Here is a 20,353-nt window from a genome sequence, read left to right as displayed (position 1 = left end):
TGTTATATAAGGTCAAAATGAGAATCCTAAATTTCCTTTGATTGCTTGATTCCTCTGAAAATTCGAGGGGTAAGGGGGGGGGGGAAGTGTGCGTAGTAAAATAGAAACCTTTGTAGAATCAGAGGCAATAGAGCTTTGTTAAAGATAACGAACAACAACAAAAAAAAAAAGACCCAATATATATTTTTTTTTTTTCCCTTTCAGTGTCTTCAATACTTCTAGGCGCGGTTGACGAGACCTGCAGACTCGGCGCCCAATACCGCAATATTGCACACTGGGCACGTATTTCCCTTGTAATTCGGGTTTGCAGGGGAGTAGCAATAGCTACACCTAACAGGATCAATAGTTCCTTTATACATAGGTTGATGAGAAACAGAGCACAAGACAAATGGATTTCGCTCATCATACCCAAGGACCTCAGCATCGGTAGGATTTCGCTCTCCTTCAGCTACAATAGCAGCAGCTTGATTAGCCTTTGTCTTGGGAGGATCCTGATCAAGAAGTCTTCTGGCAACAGCAGCAGCTGTCTTGAAATTTTTCTTTTTATATGCTTTACTCATAGCCTGTGAAAGCGCCAAAGTGAGATGTGAACGTTGAAGCTTAAAATGTGTAAAGTAAAGCGATAATTCAAGAGCTTCTTTAGAACTTCCGTCTATACTACGACAATGAAGCTGTACGTTAAGCGCTCTTGTATATTCTGAAGCCACTGTCATAAATTCAAGAAGTGTTGCACGTTGTTTCTCATCCTTATATGTAGCAAATACTGATTGATGCATAACCCCTAGAAATTGAACGTGAGCATCCGCAAAACGTCCTTCCACAAAAGCAGCGTATCCTGCCCGAAGTTTCTCTGTTAGTATAGGTGTATAATCAGGAAGTTGCGGAGCGTGACGAGCTCCACGTTGCTCATCTGGTGGATATGTCGTCAGTGGAAAAGTAACCGATGGAACAAGCCATGCTGGTCGTGATGCATTTACAGAAGTCCATAAATTCATCATATATGGTTTTAATGGTATCGGATCACATAAACCAATTTGTCGACGAAGTAAATCAAAGGCTGTTGCAAAAGAACCTGCAGCAACATGATATGCTGGAAGAGAATAATTATCAACCCAGTGTTGCGAAAGTGGAGGGTGTTCCATTGGTACAACATACGCCCCTTTCTGAGCTCCTTCAGCAGCACGATCCACAGGCATCTGAATATCAAGATCATCATCCCATCCTTCTCCTTCTACACCATTAGATTCTTCTGCTTCCTCCATGTTCATTCCTTCCATATCATCAACATCACCATCTTCGTCCCATCCTGCTCCAGCTTGAGCTTCTTCTTCTTCTTCTACATCCTCTACACCGGCATCTGCACCGTTAAATTGACCTGGTTCCTTTAATAGACGGGCAAACACAGATTCTTCTACCTGTAACATTGGCCAGTTTTCAGTAACAGCAGTTGGTTGTGGAATCTCTGGAATTCGATTAACTTTTGTTTTTTCCATTCGTTCAGCTACTTCAGGTTCCATTTTTTCTAGTAATCCAGATGCCAATTCATCAAGTCCATTTGATTTTGCCGTTAAATATGCCAATGGTAGTTGATTTGCATTAGCTAAAATATGAATACGTTGTTGAACGTCATGTAAATACAATCCATAATGTAATTTAAAATTATCATCATTCGTCGTATCAACCAAATGTCCTAGAGCAGCCATATTTCCAGTAATTAAGGAAAGCATACCTGCTCCATGGTAATTTCCTGTTTTTGAATTAGCAAATTGTCCAAGTTGAATATCACCATATTTTGTAGCTGCTTCTGCTAAACGTCTCCAAACTTCTGGTTGATTAAGCTCCAAAGCAGTAGTTTTTGCAATATCCAACGCTCCACATTCCACGGCTAAATTAAACCGAGTAAAAGGTTCATTTACAAAATGCAATGCAATTTCAGAATGACCATGCTTGTGAAGATAACCAACAAGAGCTTGTCCTTTTAATTGCTTTCGGTGAATAATTTTTATAACATCTCGGTATGCTTGTTGTTGAAGTTTTAACTTAAAATTGAGTTCAAGATTGTCAAGTTCTTTCATCATTACTTTACCTTCACGTGTAATAGCCCAAATAGTATCACCACTAGCTCGCACAAGATAAGAAGGATTTTTCATGGTTTGAATAGTACTACATTCCCCTGTACGTAAATTGCAATATTTAAGATGATTCACAGTTGTGTAATAGAGAATATTACGTTGTTCATCAAAGGCAGCTGACTTCATACGAGCTGTTGACTCCATAATAGTTGTAATATTCTTAAAGCGTTTTGTCATCACAGTAATGGTATTCTTTAAAATAAAAGCCACCTTATTGAACTCCTTATCCCAAACAACATGTCTTACACCAGTAATAGGGGCTTCTGCAGTAACACCATGTTGTGCCATATGATATAATTCCACACCTTCATCTGTTAAACATACAACAGAACCCATAGGACCAGGAAATAAACGCTTACATGTGTGTTCAGGAGTTACAAGCTTATCACGATCACCCTGGGAATTACAGACCACCATTTTTTTATTTTTATCAATAAATACGTACTTATGAGGAGCGAAAAAAACTGCATCAGTAACATTAAGACGTTTTTTCACATCTGCATCAACAGCGAATCCTGGTTTGGGAATAGTAAATGCTTCAGCAACTCCTCCATCTGCGTCATACCAAACCACAGCCATATTGTCAACTGGATTACATGAGATACTACGAGGTGGATGTAAATGTGGTGCAAGGTTAAATTTATATTCCGCTTTAGAATCCAAATCATGGGAATAAAGAGTATTTTCATAAATATAATGAAGTAATTTGCCATTTATAACCCATGCAGGACGTTCTCGAAATAGTTTAAAAACCTGCATACCAGAATCATGACCTGCTGCAATAAGATTTTTTTCTGGAAGTGTAGCTAATATCCAATAACGATCAGCATCACGGCGGAAAACCATAATTGGGTTACGTGACTTTACATCCCAAACTCGAATAGTACGATCTTCACTATCAGAAATAAGATAATCTTTCATATATGTAACACAACAAACATTATTGGTATGTCCTCGTAATTGTAACTCTTCATGACACGAGGAGTCAATCATACGCCACACCCGTACAGTTCGATCATCTGCAGCAGAGGCAATATACGGTTTTGTAGGGTGAAAACAAACCCAATTAACACCCTTTTCATGTCCTTCAAGAAGATATTTAAGTGTAACATCACTGGTACCAAGTAAATCCTGCGCGATTCCAACTTCTTGCTTGCGAAGTCGTAGTGAAGAAATATCCCAAACACGAATGGTTCTATCAAGACTTGCCGAAACCACTAAATCTTCCCGTGGGTGAAACTGGGCGCACATGACATAGTGATTATGACCAGGAAGGCAGGCAACACTGCTCCGACTCTGCCAGTTCCAAATACGAACCGTAAAGTCATCAGAACATGAAAGAATCCATGGTTGTTCGTGGTGAAAGAAAGTTACACGGATGTAATCCATATGACCTTTTAAGGTAAAGAGACATCGGCGGAGTTTGAAATTCCATACCTTTATCAGATAATCATCAGCACCAGATACAAAAAGTGGCTGGGAGATGTGGAAGTCAACACCACGCACAGAACCGTTGTGTTCGGTATATGTGTCGATGGATGTGTTTGTGCGGTAATCCCAAATCTGAACTGCGCCATTGTGGAGTCCACAAAGAACCCAAGGGCGAGTTTTGTGAAAGCTGATCCCTTTCACGCGACATGATCGGACGTCGAACTTGGTTAACATAACTATAATCTGACCTCAATACTTGGAAATAAAATGGTAAAAAAAAAAAAAGAAGAAACTCGAAGAGAAACCAAAGAAAATAAAATTTCTTTATGTATATATGTTTATCCGTTTAGACAACTCACAACCTCATACATACATACATATATATATATATATATGAAAAATAAAACAAAAAAAAAAAATCAAGGATAACAGAAACACATCCCACAATGTATTGCAAACCTCCTTTAAAGGAAATAAAAGAGAGAGAAAAATAGAGTATACAGAAAAGATAAATAGAAGGAGATAAATAAATAAAAAAGAAAGAAAGAAACAAAAGCGAGGATTCCAAGCACAGGTGTTCTCTCTCGGTCTTACTTAAATAAATACTCACAGCTGTCACTGTATACCTGCCTTACATTGATGTTAATACGCATGTGTCGCATTTGTTCCCGCCAATAAATCTCAGATTCTCTATTCTCATTCATTGTATTATTATTATTATTATTATTATTATTATTATTATTATTATTATTATCATCATTATGTGTTTCCTGTGGCATTGACCAGAGGTACGATGGACAGTCATCCATAATCCTTGGAACAGCGTGGTAGGCTGCCCGAGCAGACCCAGAAAACACAGCAATATCGCCACTGCGTAACCAAAAAGCATATGGTGCTTCTTCACGGGAAGTTGTCCCCATGAGAAAAACACATGAGCAACCCAGTGAAAGGCTAATAAGTGGCTGTTCTATGGTCTCTTCGCTAACATCTTGATGGGCCATCATCATTGCTCCTACTGGAAAGTAATTAACAATAGATGTCTGAGGTTCATATGCAGATTCAAGAGATATTGTATCCCTAAGAATAGATACTATTTTTTCTATACGTTCTTTCAATACAAGTGGAAAAGATGAAAATTGTTCTCTAGAATACGTTTTCAACGTCCAATTGTAGCTGAAACCAAGTGTAGCCCATCGCATTGGTGGTATATACCGTTCTGTCTGTTGTGGATTGCTTGCGTGTGTTGAAAGATGATTGGGATGTTGACGGGAATCCCCGTAGCTGAGGATGGCATCACGGCAGAGTTGCTGTTGATCCGCCTCTGTAACGGCTTCCGGGAATACCAGTAGACCAGGAATAGCATCAAATGTGTAATACAACACGTGTGAATCGTCCGCCGACCTCACCGCACGGATGAGCGATCGGTTGGCCTCCGTGTTTGCCTCAAGTCTGCGGAAGTCCACAACGTCCGTAAAGTCTGTCTCGGGCAATTTTTGCCGCCGCGCGGTGCGACGGTCCTGGCGGTATAACTTGTAGTGCTTCTCTGCACAGCGAAAGGGCGTGAGCGCGAGATCCTCGTACGTTGATGTGTCCATAAACGCAAGTCAGGATGAATGTGAAGGTGTACAGCTGAAAAGATAATCACAGGACGGCACAGATCTATAAGAGCTCAGAAAACAAAATAGTTCTACAAAATGGGACAACTAATAAATAGAAAAATAACCACTCCGTACAATAGAAGAATTCTTTTTCGTTTTCTAGCATAAGGAAGAGAAAAATAAGAGAAAAAAAATGCCAAAAAAAAGTAATAGGTAAACCCGTAATCAGAGTGATAGGTATATAACGATTAAGAGAAAAACAGAATAAAAATGCCATTGGAGAGAAACCACGCACATAAACCTGAATATCTGCAACAATAATAATAAAAAAAGATATATATATATATATATTTAAAGAAAAATAACAGAACAGAAGAACAAAAGACTATATACAATCAAACAAAAAAAAAAAATGTAAAAACTACACAACATCCCTCCCACGTCAGAAGAGAATAAATAGCAAAAATAGGCTCTCACCAGAATGTCTAGTTTTCATAAAAGAAAAGGGGAAATAGAAAAAAAAAAAAAAACACTGGTGCAATCCTTACATCGAAGCGCAACGTCCCCCACCCAGCCCCACCACACACAAAAAAAATAAAAATAAAAATGATAATACTATTATCTGGAAATATATGGTTTCGGATATTTAACTCTAAGTAGATATTTCGTCGTGGGTAAAAGTTCCCAGGATCTTACCCGATAGCTGAGCATGACACATATGTCTAAGAACGTCACCAACATTACCTCGTTGATATGGTCTACGCCTCCGTTCAAGTGAGTAGAGTCCCCTAAAGACATATACCCAATAAAATATTCCCAAAGCGCTCGTACATATAGCCCCATAACAGAAAAGTACACACGAAATTGCAACAAAAGGTCTTATTAATGATGACATCCACCATTCCTTTATTAGCATCACCATTATCATATTGATAAAAGAGCCCTCTGGTGTGGTTTCTTTCAATAACAAAAACCATAGCAAACCTGAAAAAAATGCACAGATCCACATTAAAGATGCAACTGTTATCAAGAAAAACACAAAAAACCCCATGTTTTTCTCTCCAATACAAGCACCAACAATTCCACAATGATGATCATAGTCACGAACATACAAACAACAAACAGGGCAGTAATGACTATTTTCATCTTCTGTATCACTCGTAAATCCAGGATCACAGAAAAATAACAACAACATCATCACTTCACTCGATAGAGATAATAATATGGCCAAACAAGTAGAAATCAATAAACAATTATATGAAACATGTTGGAGTACTAATGCGTTGAAGAGTGTGAACCTAAAAAAGACTACAGTGCATATTGGTATAGCAAGAATGACAAGAATACCTGGAAGATAATCTCTGGCAACGTTTAGGCGCCCTAAAAATAGAACGCGACGTCCTACTAACCCTAGCGATGCAACCATATACCTTGTAGTATGAAAAACAGCTTAAATGTTATGACACTAATAAAGGGTAAAAAAAAAGGAGTAAAAGGAAAGAAACGAGCAAAGAAAAAAAAGAAAATAGTCACAAAAACAAAGACAAACAAACAAACAAAAAACATATACAAATATAAGCAGATTTTAGCACAAGCTATTTGTTCAAAGCTGCCGCTAGACATCTATACTAGATGCCAAAACGAAGCACTTTTAAATCGATTACACTTAATAATGAGTTTTTCTTTTTTTTTAAAAAAAGCCATGGGCATTAACGTTAGTAACCACGCCCACGACCATATCCTCGGCCACCACCACCGCCGCCAAAATTACCACGACCACCGCCGAAGTTTCCACGACCACCGCCGCCGCCGCCAAAATTACCACGACCACCGCCGAAGTTTCCACGACCGCCGCCGCCAAAATTACCGCGGCCACCGCCGTTGGCTCCACGACCGCCACGATCGCCCCCACGACCACCACCGCGTCCGCCGCGTCCTCGTGGTTTCGGTGGGTCTGTGAACATGCGCATTGGTGAGATCTGCGTGGGAGAGATGAAAATTTTGTCTCCTTCACTAATAGATCCTGCCTGGACCCCCGGAACTGGCTTTACAGAAAACATGACATCCGTGGTACAACCCAGGATTTCGTCAATTTTTCCAATCTTGGCTTTGTTTTCAGTGTATACAAAAGCATTGAAGCGCGGCACCACATCTTGCACGGTGACCTTATAGACCAAGTCGCCCTCCGACGCATTCATGAAGGTGCCGATGAGCTCGACGGTCTCCGGTGGGTCCGCCTCCATCTCGCGGCCGCCTCCCCGACCGCCCCGGCCTCCACGCGATCCGCCGAAGCCCCGACCGCCGCCGCCTCCACGGCCACCACCGCCAAAGCCGCCACCGCCACCAAAGCCACCGCCACGTGCCATTCGCTTAACCGTTTATATGTATTCTTCAAATAATAATAATAAAAAAAAGAGTGTAAAGGTAAAAGTGAAAAATAAACAGAGAAAGACAAACAAACAAAAAAAAACCAAATTTATAAAGTAGGTACTAGAGTTTCTTTTTTTTTTTTCCTCACATACCTTTGCTGCACTAATAAAAAGTGATAGAAGCAGTTAGACTCTCTCCCCCACCCATATCACTAATTTTGATTCTTCTCTCAGAAACCACGCCCTCGCCTCCCGCAGAGTGGCAAAAAAAAAAAGAAAGAATCAATGCAAGATAAAAACATTGAAAAGGAGAAAAAAAAAAAGAAGGGGTAAGATAAATAAATAGTTCACATCTGAATTCATCCGAATCTTGTTGCAGAATCTCAACAAGAGAGAATAATAATTCAACCCATTCATTTGTGCAAGTGTATCCTTAATATGAGAAAAGAGCCCATAATCTGAAAAGAAATAAATTAATCATTTCAATACAAACCACAGGAAGAATCCATACGATGGGGTCTTCCATCGCATGACAGTTCAAAGGTTCCCTACATAGCAACATGTCTTCAGAAAAAAGAAGGGAAAAAGAAAGAAAAAAAAAAAAGGATGCGAGAGAAACGTAAAAAGAAATAAAATCAAATTCAAATCTTTCCATCAAATCCCCTCTATAAATGTTACGTCCAAACACACATATATATATATATATATATATATATATATAAACATATATACGGAAATAATAGACGGGGAAAAAGGAGGTACAGTAGCGGAGACCCCATCATATTACATATTTCCTGATAGATAACGTTTTAAATTCAAAATCAAATACTTTCTTTAAAAGAAAACAAAAAAGAAAAACAATGAGGAACGCAGGTAGATTTATTCTGAACGAAAACGTCGAAAGAGGTCCCCAAGTATCACTCCAGAAGTAAATGACAATCCCATTAAGACGGCAGTTCGATATTGCATAAAAGAGGAAGAAATAGACATAACAGAGGACTCCCTCTTAGCAAGACCTGCAGAAGAAGTCATTCGTAAAAAGGGACACTTTCTGCTATTTGGCTCTAACAAAGGTGGTGGGAAACCTCGACCATTCTGATCGTGTTTTTTCCACTTGATACGTTCTTCCTCTAGTTGTTTCATTGAGTTGAAAAGTTCAATAGAGTTCTGTATCTCGAGTCCAATACTCTCAAAATCATCAACTGTAGATGAAAGTATAGTATCATAGTCCCAATATGTTTTGGATTGCTTAAACTTACTTCCATTTGTGGAAAGAATCTGTAAAACTTTTTCAACGGTGGGAAATTGCTTTCTAACGTAATGGAATGCTGTTAAACCTTCCTCGTTTTGTCTGTGTATTGAGGCTCCATAAATAGCCAAAATAACAGCAACTTTAATTTGTCTATCTGGTACTTCATACATACCCTCGAAAAGTTTTGACATTTGAAAATGAAAACAAAGATGAAGAATCCCATCAACAGGCTCTTTAAAAGGCTCTACTACAGCTCCATGTAAAAGCAAGAAATGAACATCAGATTCTCTTCCACGATTACAAGCTATCATAAGGGGTGTTTGTCCCATATTATTGGAACAGTTAACATTACATCCATTCTTCAACAAGAAACGCATGGCATCTTGATTTCCACGATACGCAGCCGAATGCAATGGTCTCCACCCATCATCAGAGGCTTGGGAGAAGTCTGCCCCATATTTTTTCAAAAGAAGAAGCATCCCAACTTCGTTCAATGCAGCCGCCATATGAGAAGCGGTGTAGCCACGACGATTTCCTTCAGTACCTTGATTTGGATTGGCTCCAGCTTTCAAAACTTTTTCAAGAGATTCCATGTCTTTTGATTTTACTGCGGCATGTATGTTATAGTCACCATTTATGTTGGGAGTGTTAACAGATTTAATTATATCAGATTTTACTATATCTTGACCTATTTTTACCTTCAAACTTCCTGGAGAAGTTGAACCGGATGAGACTTCTTCTGACATCCCTCGCAAACTGTATTTTACAAGTATGCGTAAAGTACAAACAAATAGATATTTTGATCTACAAAAATACATATCCATGTGCATGCATTGCCGAGAACGAAAAAAAAAAAGGAAATAAAAGGGGAAATGGTTTTGTACTGGTTAAGGAAAAAAAAAAAAAAATACAGTGAAGAAAAATAAAATAAAATAAACGGGTTCCTCACTCCCAAATACACACACACACACACACTCTCTCTCTCTCTCTCTCTCTGTGGAATTGAAAGTAAAAAGGATAATAAGAACAAAAGTCACTGAGAGGACTTGTACCATTCCACATAGTTATCTATTGCAGACGACCATTTATCACCAACACGATAGGCTTCAATGTTTGGGACCTTAGAAAGAAAAAGGCCCAACTGTTGCCAAACATCTCGTGTTACATCTCGCATGTAGACAAGTGAGTACCATTGAATCCACGATTTTATACGAGGATCATGCTCAAATAGAATTCCCCAAACTTTTATGGCTCTATCAGTTGGCATGAGACGAGCATCTTCTCCACGAATGAAGTCATATAGATGACTGTAAAACTCATTAAACGCAGTACTCTTTGCTTCTTTTACCCATTCTGATAGCAACATTCTAAGATTTAATAATTGTTCCACTTTATAAGTGTACATAGTTGAGAGCCAGTCGGTACGCGGAATGCACTCACCCCTAGTGATGTTCATTTTCCAAATGAGTGTATACATTTCAAATGAATCTTTTGCTATGCAAAGATCCTCACAAAGCCGCGCGATTCCTTTCGTTCCAATAGCATCCAATCCATCAGAACGGTCCAAAGCCAAAAGAGATTCAAAGTAAGTTTCCATATCATTTCTTCCAAATGCTGTAAGATTACTTGATTTACTAGCATAAGAAGGGCGTTGTACCGGTTTCACTGCAGACGCACTCCCAGTAGGACGTTGCGCCACATTACCAGACAGCACTCTAGGCGATGGACCATTCACTGTAGTTGGGGTTCTACTTCTAAGCTTTGGCGGCATACTATAATCCGTTACTGTGTCTACTAGCAGTACAGATGAATGAAAAATGATGAAAAGAAGAAATAATAATAATAATTACAAGGAACGAATGTTCACAAGCTACATAGACAACCTCTCGCATTCAATTTTCTTTCTTTCTTTTCTTTTTCTAACACAAACACAGAGTAGTGAAAATAACAGATACAACACACGCACGCACACAAACAAACAGAATATATATATATATATATATATATATATATAGGGTGAAATCTTCCCAATTTAGTCACTAAGTTTTCTTTTTTTTTTCGTTTTGTGCACTTGAAAACGAAAAAAAAAAAAAAAAACAGCAAAAAGCAAATAGCAAAGAGAATTAGTTTTTTTTTTTCTCCTTTTGAACCTTTACTTATTTTTCTTTTTTTTTTTTTACTTTGAAGAAAACTCTTTTTATTTTCAATCTTTTCACCTTTTTTTTTTCTTTTCTTTTTGAAAAAAGGTATCGTTTAAAGAAAAATACTTGATGGCATTTAACTACAATGTCAATAATATACCTTTCAGTTACTTATTCAGCCTTTTCCAGTGGACTGCAACGACAGCAAGTAGTTGTGTAAGGTGATGGGATCACTTGCTTGCATTACACGTGTCCAACGACGGCGACGCACAATACTTGACCTGGTAGGTTTGAAGTAAAACGTTTGATCAAACCCCTCGCAGTACATCCATCCCTCCTTTTCGTGTGGAAGTGAGTCATGACGCCAAAGATTGAGCCATATCCATTTCGTTGGATCTGGAAGTTCATAACTTTCTCTACTGCATTCTACAGTAGCGTCAAATGAGGAGAAGTTGTATGCATGATGTTGGGAAAAAACAGTAGGAACCCAATTCTTTCCATCAAGTATTTGATTTTCATAACACGAGACCAAAAATACGTCATGTTTATTTGGAAAGCTAGCAAGATCAGCAGTATTCTTTTCATACAATACCAAAAGTAGAGTACCAGTTAATGTCCCTACATTACAAGCACGATAATATAAAGGTATAGAGAACTCTAGAACTTCACCCATTTGAAACATATTCTTTAATGGTAAAACACAAGATGCAATAGGTATTATCTGTTTCTTCTTTTTGGGTTTGGGATCAAGAGAACCCATTAAGGAAAAGTTAATTGTTTGCAGACGTAAAAAATCGATATTACTAACAGTAGGTACTATCCTAGGAACTTCCCCTCCTGAAATTGTATATGCATCACCATTTTTGTGAACGGATGTAAATAACGGACTGTTTTCAATCCATTCACCAGATATACGTAATTCTGAAAAATAAATAGGAGGAATACGTCGAGTAGGTGATGAAAAAATAAGTTTATCCAAAACCAGTTGTACTCGATGAACTTGTTCCCCAAAAACACTTAAAAAAGCTCTTTGACAATAAATATCCATAGAAACAAAAGCATTAGGCATGGCTAAAGCCCGAGATGTTGTATATTGTTTTACGTCAAGGCGAGAAACGCGTGGACGAGTTGAATAAAATATTCGTATTGGTTCTGGTGAGTTTATTAAGGCAACACTTGGTGGTGCTTCTACCATATCCGACATAAGATTTAACGCTTTAATCTGTGCGAGTAACATGTCATTTTCCCTAAAATCTGCACCAAAATTAAAGGCACCTGAAACTATAAAATAATCAAACCGTGCCCCAATATCAATAAGAGTATCACCAAAAGGGAAACTAGACATTAACATTCGCATGCATCTCGCTCTTGATGATGCAGGACAATTTGTCGGTTTCGCATTAAGGAGAATAACACATATACTGACCTCATTAATACGCAGCGAACATCCCACAGCTGTAAAATCACATCCTTGAACATCTTCAGAAAGAACGGGGGCTGTTTCTACAGCTTCAATATGTGAAGAACGTACAATAAAAGATCGTCGTACAATAATTATAATAGCATTGTTTGTATGTCTTTTTTTTGAATGTAAAGTCGTATTTGCGAGAGCGTAGTATTGTGCAGTACCCAAGTAATTAAGAAAGTACTTACACATCTCTTCATTTCCGATAAAATCAGGTGGTACATCCATGATGCCGATTATATACACCTCGTGAGACTCTTTAGGCATAAAACTACCTAATACTGCTGCGCTGTGTGGCAAAGAATGACCACGCATCGAGAAACAACCATACCACATGTCTACAACTTCATACGGCATACGTGCAACCATAAACTTCGTTTCACCATTTACCCTCACTAATTTAGAGTTTGGACGTTCAATTGTAGTTCCTTGTACATTTAAGATAATATCATTCTCACCCTCAAGACACAAAGAAGGACACCACATAATTGAGTTACGACGAAGAGTCGTTGAAATTTCATAGAAACGCTGACGACGTTCACTTGAAGTAAATTCTAGTTCATACGGGTGTGGTGCCTCAAAAAAGTATAACTTTAGTCGTTGAGAATGAACAGGGTCCTTCTCGACACGATATAAATTAGCAGCTGGATATTCAAATGACATGTACCCAGCCAAATCTAGGTTTGCAAAGCGACGTCGGAAAAAGTCAACATCCCAAATACGGTCTTTTTTATTCCCAATTAATGCTGCATCATTCACCTTAACCACCTTAAACAACTCATGAAGGTAGCGATTGTTAGGAAGAGCATGAGAGGGTACTACTAGCGTCGTAATAGAAGGGTACGGTGAAAGAAAACCCCCTTGCTGAGGTACAAAAGTTGCACAAATACCCTCAGTAGGTTCAGCGGTAGTAGTAGCAGTAGTAGTAGTAGGTTCAGTGGTAGTAGTAGTAGTAGTAGTAGTAGTAGTAGTAGTAGTAGTAGTAGTAGTAGTAGAAGCAATAATAGATGGAGAAACAATTTTTGGATCTGTAGCTTTACTATCAGTTATTACTTCTTCAGTTATATTGGAAGGATTAATCATCACAACAGAATCTTCGGTAACACCAGTAGCAGCTCCAGGTTCGATAGGAAGAGCAGCAGCAGCATTAACAATATCCTCAGAGTCGTTAACTTCTTGTTTTATCAATCCCTCCTTGTAAACGTCAGATTCCTCATTATCATCAATCTCCAAGTATTCATCAACTAAGAATTTTTCATCCTTTTCATTTATTTCATTCTCCATAAGATTCTCTAGTTCAGCATCATTTGGATGTTCCTCTTCCTTTTTATCTACTACTGATGATTCTACCATTTCTCCCACCCCCTTTTCTCTTTTTCCTCCTGCCACATCTTCTGATACCTTTCCTTTTGCCGTTACTTCTGTTTCAGCTTCATTGTCATCAATATCAAGATCAATATCAGAGTCTAACTCAAGATCATCTTCATCGCCCAGAATTATATCCTCATCCGCATCTTCCTCAAGGTCGAGTTCTAATCCTTCATCAATGTCAAGGTTATCTTTGTTATATCGTCGTTCATGTTCTTCTTTTTCTCCTTGCTTCTGATATTTAGGACTTTCATCCTCATCAAGCAATTCCAACAACATTGCATCTGTGTCAGAGATGACCGTTTCATCCTTGTTTTTTCCTTCGAAAGTACGTACGTGCATGGAAATGGGATCAAAGTGTAACGACTCATCTATATTTGACTTACTCTGTATCACCGAGTTCTCCGTATCTAGTGATTCAAAAGCCTTTGCAAGAGCACGAACAGTAACTTTACCACTCTCCAACTGTTTAGGCCGTACATTGCCAAGATCTTCTGGTCTTAATGTAGTGTCGTCAGCAGCCCTAGAGATGGTATTATTTGCTAATGAAGATTTTATTTCTGTCGCATGCTGCTCTGATTCCAAGAGAGCAACTTGCTCTAACAGTTGTTCTATTTCAGCGGCTCCTTCAACACCTAATTTCTTCTGTACCTCTTCAATATGTTGCAAAAGTTTTTCAATTACACGTTCCTTTTCAGCATTGTCTTGCCGCAAATTTTTAATTTCATCACGTTGCTGTTCAAGCTCTGCTTCAAGTTGTCGCATATACTTTTCACGTTCTTCCATCATCCTTCCTGTTTCGGCTAGTTTCTCCTCAAGAGACATTTGAAGTTCCCTCTGTATGGCTTCACTTGCTGCAAGTTCATCTGATAGCTTAGCCCTTTCACCTTCTGATGCTCCTTGCAATTGTCTCTTAAGTTCCTCAATTTCTTTTTGAAGAGCGGCAATGACCTCATTATTATTACTTTCATTAACAACAGCCTTATTTACAATTTTCTTTGCACGCTCGGCGTAGCGCAGGGTACTCATAGTTTCTTCGTACTGCGCAGAAGATGGGCTAATAGTAGCCAACATAACCGTTTTGGAGTTACCACCAAGATTATCTTTCAATATCCACGTTAGAACAGAATCACGGTAAGGAATATGGCGTGGTTTACCCGTTTCCTGTTCCTCTGCGAGACCACTTATTACATTTCCCAAACATGTTAGTGATTTGTTAATGTTTGCGCCTTCTGCGAGTCGCTTTCCCGTTGCGAGAGACTTTGACGCCCGCTCGCTACCGGCAAGATCGACAAGATTTAACTTTGACGTCTTCGTCGTCACAAGTCGTCCGTTTGCTCGCCGTTGCGTGAGTGTCACGGCGAAAACTGCGTGTGAGCGACTGCTAGCGGCGTTCATTGCTGTTGCCCCGGCGGTGCGCACCTTGTTGCCGTCATGCATAAGCTGCAGAAAATCCATCTCGGTGGTCACAACAAACTTCGTAAGACCTTCCACAAAAGGACCAAATTTTGGGTGTTCACGCACACGCAGTGTAGAATCATCAAAAGCGTTATCGGAAGGAGACAGAAGGCAACGCACCTTCTCGTTGTAAATCTCAAAAAATGACACCTCCACACACGACTCAATACCACTGTTATTGAGGATTTGAACCTCTGAAAAAAGATTTTTGGCAATACGAGGAATAACACCAGGATCTGTTGGTGTACCCATCATAGAATATGTCTTACCACTTCCTGTTTGTCCATATGCAAAAATACAACCATTATATCCAGTGATAACATGGTTAAATAGTTCAAACGCAACAGGTCTGTATACGGCATCCTGCGAAGCATGTGGGTTTGAGTTACCATCTACCTCCACATCAGCAGACCATAGCGCCTCGTCAAAGGAAAACTTTCCACCTCTCCCTTCCATGCAGTCAACCACCTGCACCTCTTCTCCATTCATACGTACGATAATGTTAGTTTTCTCACGCTTCTCATCCACACTAAGTGGCCTGCAGCGGACAACAACTTTTACTGACATTTTTCCTCTACTATGTCACTTCTTTCTTTTTTTTTTGTTACGTATGCTTTCTTTTTTTTTTTTCTCTCTTTTGGTTACTGGTTCAAATATACAGGGGAAAACTTTTCCCTTCCGTGAAAGCCTCTTCGAAAAAATAGGACCCAACCTTAAAAAAAAAAAAAAAAAAACAAGTTGAAAACAAAAGGGATTAAAATCTAAAAAAAGGATAGTAATTAAAATCATTAGCTTTTTCTAAATGTATTCCACATTAAGAAAAAGAAGTAAACACAGATGATGATGATGATTAGAATTATTATTCTTATAATAGTAATGGAATTATAAATAGCAAGTCTGTGAGTTTTACAATTTACAAGAAGAAACAAAAAAAAAAAAAAAATGTTACTTGATGTAAGTGGAAATAAAATTTTATTTTATTTTTAATCATCTGAAGTTATTTCTATGTTGTTGTGTTTAACAACACTTTCTATGATATTATTCATGGAAAGGAGACTGTCTTTAGTTAACGACCCAGCGGAGCTCTGGAAGAAGATAAACTCCTGTAGAAGAGCCACTATAAGTGTCATGGGTTTTGACTCCACCTTTTTCCCTGCTACCGTGCCTTTCGTTGCCTCGGCCACTGCAGTCATGACGGGGACCCGCAACTCCAAAGTGGGAGCCGCGCAGAGGGAGAGAACAGCGAGGAGGAGGGCGTAGTATCCAGCCAACACATTCTTCTCCGTGTCCTCGGTGTGGTAGGCACGAAATGTCAAGGATGCGATGCGTGTAAGAAAGAATGGAGATTCTACAAGAGAACTGGTAAAATTCGTGTGACCCTCACGAGCCTCCCATTTCACAATGTTTGTTGTAAAGCATAAAGTAAAGGCAAGTGTATCAGGCATAGCCTCATCATCTAAAAGGGTTTTCGCCGCTTTAGTCGCCAAAGCATGACACTCCTTATCCTCTCCACTCAAGACAGAGGGAACCAAACCTGTCACATTTGTTAAAACACGCAATGCGGCATTTATTTCTCCATGATGTTCATCATCATCTGCAGTAATTAAACGTACCAAATGAAGAGCTGTTTGCCTTAAAGCTAACGTGTGAGTTGTACGAAGTCCCTCACAAAGTGTTACAACTTCCAATAGATGAAGAGCATCTTCACATTCATTCCCAGAAAGCAGAGCTGATACAATGTCAAAGCCACCAAGTTCAGCAAATATGAGACAAATGTTACTATCAGCGAATAGTGCTAAATTACTATTCTGTCTAAAAGTAATATCTAGTAGTGCTCGAAGGGCTAGAGATGCCAGAGACGTCTTATCTTCTTTTTCTCCCAATAGAGTATTTATTAGTAAAGTTAATTCAGTTATATCTTGTCGCTGTGACACAGCTACTGTAGGTGTACGTTTTACTCGCTGAGACCAATGCGATGACTGATGTGTCTTTACAGAGACCACATCATTAGAACTCTCCTGTGGTGGTTTACAGTGTAGAAGAAGAAATTTTATGAGTGAAACTTCACATAGAATTTCAATATCGCAGAGTTTAACAATAAATACAAAAAAACGAAGAAACAGGCACTGTTGCTCAATTTTAATTCCTTCATTGGAGGTTTTACATAAAATGTCCAAAAGTTTTGATTGTAAACCTGAGCGTTTCAGTGACATCATAACAATTGAAGGATCATGGGTTATAAAATGTTTTACCAATGCGATAAGAGCCTCTTGTGTACGTGCGGAAGAAACAGCTCTTGCCAAGTAAATACACATATCTGCTGTTTCTTCTTCCTCCTTACAGAAAAAACTTATTTCGGTGGCAAATGCACTTCCTGTACTCTTTTGAGAATCTATTTGATCACAACTTGTATTTGCAGCAAACCGAGAACAAATGGCACTGTTATTGTCTTTCGTGATACTATTACTGTTACTACTCTGTGAATCACCATTGTCACCATTGTTTGAGAGTGAGGAGCTCATAGGAACTTTACAACCATCTCCAAAGGCCATCAAACTATCCAAAGAGCTAGACACATCCAAAAGGCACCGCCCACGTTTACGCATGATATTATAAACACTCACTCAAAGCGGGGTGAATAAAATAATAAGAAAAATGAATAACTAAACGATACTGTTCTTTTTTTTATTATACTGAATATACTTCTTTTTCCTTTTTTTTTTTTTTCTTCTTTTCGTTTCACCTCACTTTCCAGAGTTTTATTCTATAAAAAAAAAACAGCCAAAAAACAAACAAAAAGCAAGAGAGGTAATGAAACAAAAAAACCAAAACATAAACACACTGCAGTAAAGGTAATTAAGAGGAATAGATATGAGTTTATGTGTAAGATAGATAAAAATTGAAGATGAAAAAACTAGAGGAAAAATTGAAAAACAGAGGGAGAAATGTTTCACCATCACTACTACTGCTACTAATATCATCAAATCTTAACAGAAGTTACAGTAGTAGTCATATTACTATGTTCATTTTCATGGAGTAATACCGCGCAAAACGGAATCATAGAGACTATCAAGAGTCTCCTCCGTTAGTGCAACAGTGTCCTTCTGTTGCTGCCGCCGTGGGATATCACCACCACAGCCAATGATGACTTCACGTGCAACGTTACGCACTTTTGGTGAAAGTCCACCCAAGTGAAAAGAGAACCCCTGCAATAAAGGAGTTTTGTTGTTTCGGAAAATAACTTTTTGCAAGGCGGCTGCACTGTATGTATGAGGCCCGTGGCTTAGCGAGGGAACATACTTTTTAAGGTTTAACACTTCGCCATCTGTGAGAAAGTCCTCTGTTACGATGGGAATACCACGTCCAACAGCGATGAGAAACTTTGGTGTACGGGCAACAGGTCTGCCAACAACGAGAAGATCCGCGTCGATAATATCTTCCGCCACGCGCCATCCGAGTCGCCGCGCCAACTTCTGCGCGTCTGCTCGCTCCGCCCCGTCCATACCGGAGAAGCACGCAAATCGTAGAGAGCGAGAGGGTGTTATTGTTGCCGTCACTCCTTGTGATTCTGTTGTTGTTGCTGCTGCTGCTGCCGCTGCTGAAGAAGAGGAAGAAGAGTAATGAAGAGGAGGGGGCACAGGAGGAGGAGAATTAGCAAGAGAAGAAGATACCGTCGCTCGTGCTATTTTTTTATCACACTCTGAACGTCCTCGTTTTCTTCGTGTGCCAATTGATTCTTCAAGGTATGGAACAGACTCGTTACCTCCACTAGAGCTCCCGCGTGATATATCTGCGTGAAGCTTATCGGATGAATCCATTCGTCTGTTTTCTTCTACCGTTGTTCTCGCGTTAGATACTGTTGGGGTAGCTCCCTCTTTCACTAACTCCTCTTCTCTTGTATTTTCATCTATGGTTCTGCTAATAGTTTTGGTAGGAGCAACAGGAGAGGTACCACTACCATGTAGAAGTTCGGTACATGGTCCAATTGGAGTTGTTGTACACGTTGTGCTCGGCGAACACGGTGTAGGATGTAGTATACCGTTTTTCTGAACCTGTGTTTCAATTTGTGAAAGACTATTACAATCAAATAGCATTTCTACATCTCCAAAGGTAATGCGAGTTCCCGGTTTAAGTTGATAGAAACGTTCCGGTTCAAGACGAATACCAATCCCTCCACCAACTGCTGCAAAAGTTCCATTGGTACTATTACAATCTCTCAACCAAGCATCTCCATTTTTTGCCACCTCAATTACTGCTTGCATTCGACTAACTGCAGCTCGAGGAGACTCTAAACTGATGAACGAGACACCATCAGAAACGGGAATGGCACTTCGACCAATTATATTATTTCCAACCCGAAGCATCTCTACCTTTCCACAAGTCAAATTTACAAGGACGCATTGTTTCATCTTTAAATAACCACTATCGAACGACACAAGTACTGTCCTCTCAAAAATAGAAGGGAGGGGGAGGGGGAGGTGGAGGAAAAGAATGAAAATGAAAAAAAAAAAAAATAATAATAATATAATATACTTATCACCATCATTACACCAAGAGTAAAAAATAAAATAAACTTGCCCAAAGGCCTACACTATTTGCGCAGGTAGAAATAACAACAACAACAAAAAAAAAAACAGACACACAAGCATAATATATACCTTTGCAGAAAAAAACCTCACATAGGGACTCTCAGCAATTTATCATATAGGCAGGATGAGAAGGAGCGCAACTTGAGAAAGAGAAAAAACAAAAACGGTTAATTCGATATCAACACATCTGCTGCTGGTCTCTTAACGAATACCCCAAGGTTTTCTCCCTGACCGGTAATAGTTGTGGCGATGTAAACTACGTCGTCAAACGTCATGGTAATACGCCTAAGCGATTCTCCTGATTTCAGGACCTGCGAAGATTGCTGCATTATTGTAAACGCTAATTTCTGATTCTCTTCGTCCTGAAAGTCACCACTACTCTCAAGTACATGACCAAGTGATGAGAAAATAACAAAGTGGTTGGCCCCCTGGTTAAGAAGACGATCCTTTACCCAACCAGTCTGGTTCATCACGGACACCTTCTCCACAGAACCTCAGACACAAAACAAGAAAAAAATGAGGAAAAAAATGAAGAAAAAAAAAAAAAAAA

General features: G+C 39.1%; 10 protein-coding genes across 10 annotated transcripts; all 10 read right to left on the bottom strand.

Annotated features, from left to right (window-relative positions):
• Positions 1 to 218: 218 nt before the first annotated feature.
• TM35_000017190 (putative coatomer alpha subunit) lies at positions 219 to 3,797 on the bottom strand (the record flags this gene model as incomplete). The annotated part of the gene is made up of 1 exon (XM_029021400.1): positions 219 to 3,797. The coding sequence occupies one exon, from the start codon at positions 3,795 to 3,797 to the stop codon at positions 219 to 221; it is 3,579 nt and encodes a 1,192-aa protein (XP_028887908.1).
• A 356-nt stretch (positions 3,798 to 4,153) lies between these two features.
• On the bottom strand, positions 4,154 to 5,158 carry TM35_000017180 (alkylated DNA repair protein; the record flags this gene model as incomplete). Its single annotated transcript, XM_029021399.1, has 1 exon — positions 4,154 to 5,158. One exon carries the CDS (start codon positions 5,156 to 5,158, stop codon positions 4,154 to 4,156), a length of 1,005 nt encoding a protein of 334 aa, XP_028887907.1.
• A 655-nt stretch (positions 5,159 to 5,813) lies between these two features.
• On the bottom strand, positions 5,814 to 6,587 carry TM35_000017170 (uncharacterized protein; the record flags this gene model as incomplete). The annotated part of the gene is made up of 1 exon (XM_029021398.1): positions 5,814 to 6,587. One exon carries the CDS (start codon positions 6,585 to 6,587, stop codon positions 5,814 to 5,816), a length of 774 nt encoding a protein of 257 aa, XP_028887906.1.
• Positions 6,588 to 6,876: 289 nt separating this feature from the next.
• On the bottom strand, positions 6,877 to 7,527 carry TM35_000017160 (putative snoRNP protein GAR1; the record flags this gene model as incomplete). Its single annotated transcript, XM_029021397.1, has 1 exon — positions 6,877 to 7,527. The coding sequence occupies one exon, from the start codon at positions 7,525 to 7,527 to the stop codon at positions 6,877 to 6,879; it is 651 nt and encodes a 216-aa protein (XP_028887905.1).
• An 882-nt stretch (positions 7,528 to 8,409) lies between these two features.
• Positions 8,410 to 9,528, bottom strand: TM35_000017150 (uncharacterized protein; the record flags this gene model as incomplete). Its single annotated transcript, XM_029021396.1, has 1 exon — positions 8,410 to 9,528. The coding sequence occupies one exon, from the start codon at positions 9,526 to 9,528 to the stop codon at positions 8,410 to 8,412; it is 1,119 nt and encodes a 372-aa protein (XP_028887904.1).
• A 287-nt stretch (positions 9,529 to 9,815) lies between these two features.
• Positions 9,816 to 10,553, bottom strand: TM35_000017140 (DCN1-like protein 2; the record flags this gene model as incomplete). The annotated part of the gene is made up of 1 exon (XM_029021395.1): positions 9,816 to 10,553. One exon carries the CDS (start codon positions 10,551 to 10,553, stop codon positions 9,816 to 9,818), a length of 738 nt encoding a protein of 245 aa, XP_028887903.1.
• Positions 10,554 to 11,098: 545 nt separating this feature from the next.
• TM35_000017130 (putative Unc104-like kinesin) lies at positions 11,099 to 15,781 on the bottom strand (the record flags this gene model as incomplete). Its single annotated transcript, XM_029021394.1, has 1 exon — positions 11,099 to 15,781. One exon carries the CDS (start codon positions 15,779 to 15,781, stop codon positions 11,099 to 11,101), a length of 4,683 nt encoding a protein of 1,560 aa, XP_028887902.1.
• Positions 15,782 to 16,197: 416 nt separating this feature from the next.
• On the bottom strand, positions 16,198 to 17,820 carry TM35_000017120 (uncharacterized protein; the record flags this gene model as incomplete). The annotated part of the gene is made up of 1 exon (XM_029021393.1): positions 16,198 to 17,820. The coding sequence occupies one exon, from the start codon at positions 17,818 to 17,820 to the stop codon at positions 16,198 to 16,200; it is 1,623 nt and encodes a 540-aa protein (XP_028887901.1).
• A 423-nt stretch (positions 17,821 to 18,243) lies between these two features.
• TM35_000017110 (uncharacterized protein) lies at positions 18,244 to 19,623 on the bottom strand (the record flags this gene model as incomplete). Its single annotated transcript, XM_029021392.1, has 1 exon — positions 18,244 to 19,623. The coding sequence occupies one exon, from the start codon at positions 19,621 to 19,623 to the stop codon at positions 18,244 to 18,246; it is 1,380 nt and encodes a 459-aa protein (XP_028887900.1).
• Positions 19,624 to 19,970: 347 nt separating this feature from the next.
• On the bottom strand, positions 19,971 to 20,273 carry TM35_000017100 (uncharacterized protein; the record flags this gene model as incomplete). The annotated part of the gene is made up of 1 exon (XM_029021391.1): positions 19,971 to 20,273. One exon carries the CDS (start codon positions 20,271 to 20,273, stop codon positions 19,971 to 19,973), a length of 303 nt encoding a protein of 100 aa, XP_028887899.1.
• Positions 20,274 to 20,353: the final 80 nt, after the last annotated feature.

This window comes from Trypanosoma theileri (assembly GCF_002087225.1).
Source record: "Trypanosoma theileri isolate Edinburgh chromosome Unknown TM35_Tth_1_V1, whole genome shotgun sequence".
NCBI lineage: Eukaryota > Euglenozoa > Kinetoplastea > Trypanosomatida > Trypanosomatidae > Trypanosoma > Trypanosoma theileri.
This window is presented reverse-complemented; position numbering and strand designations above follow the sequence as displayed.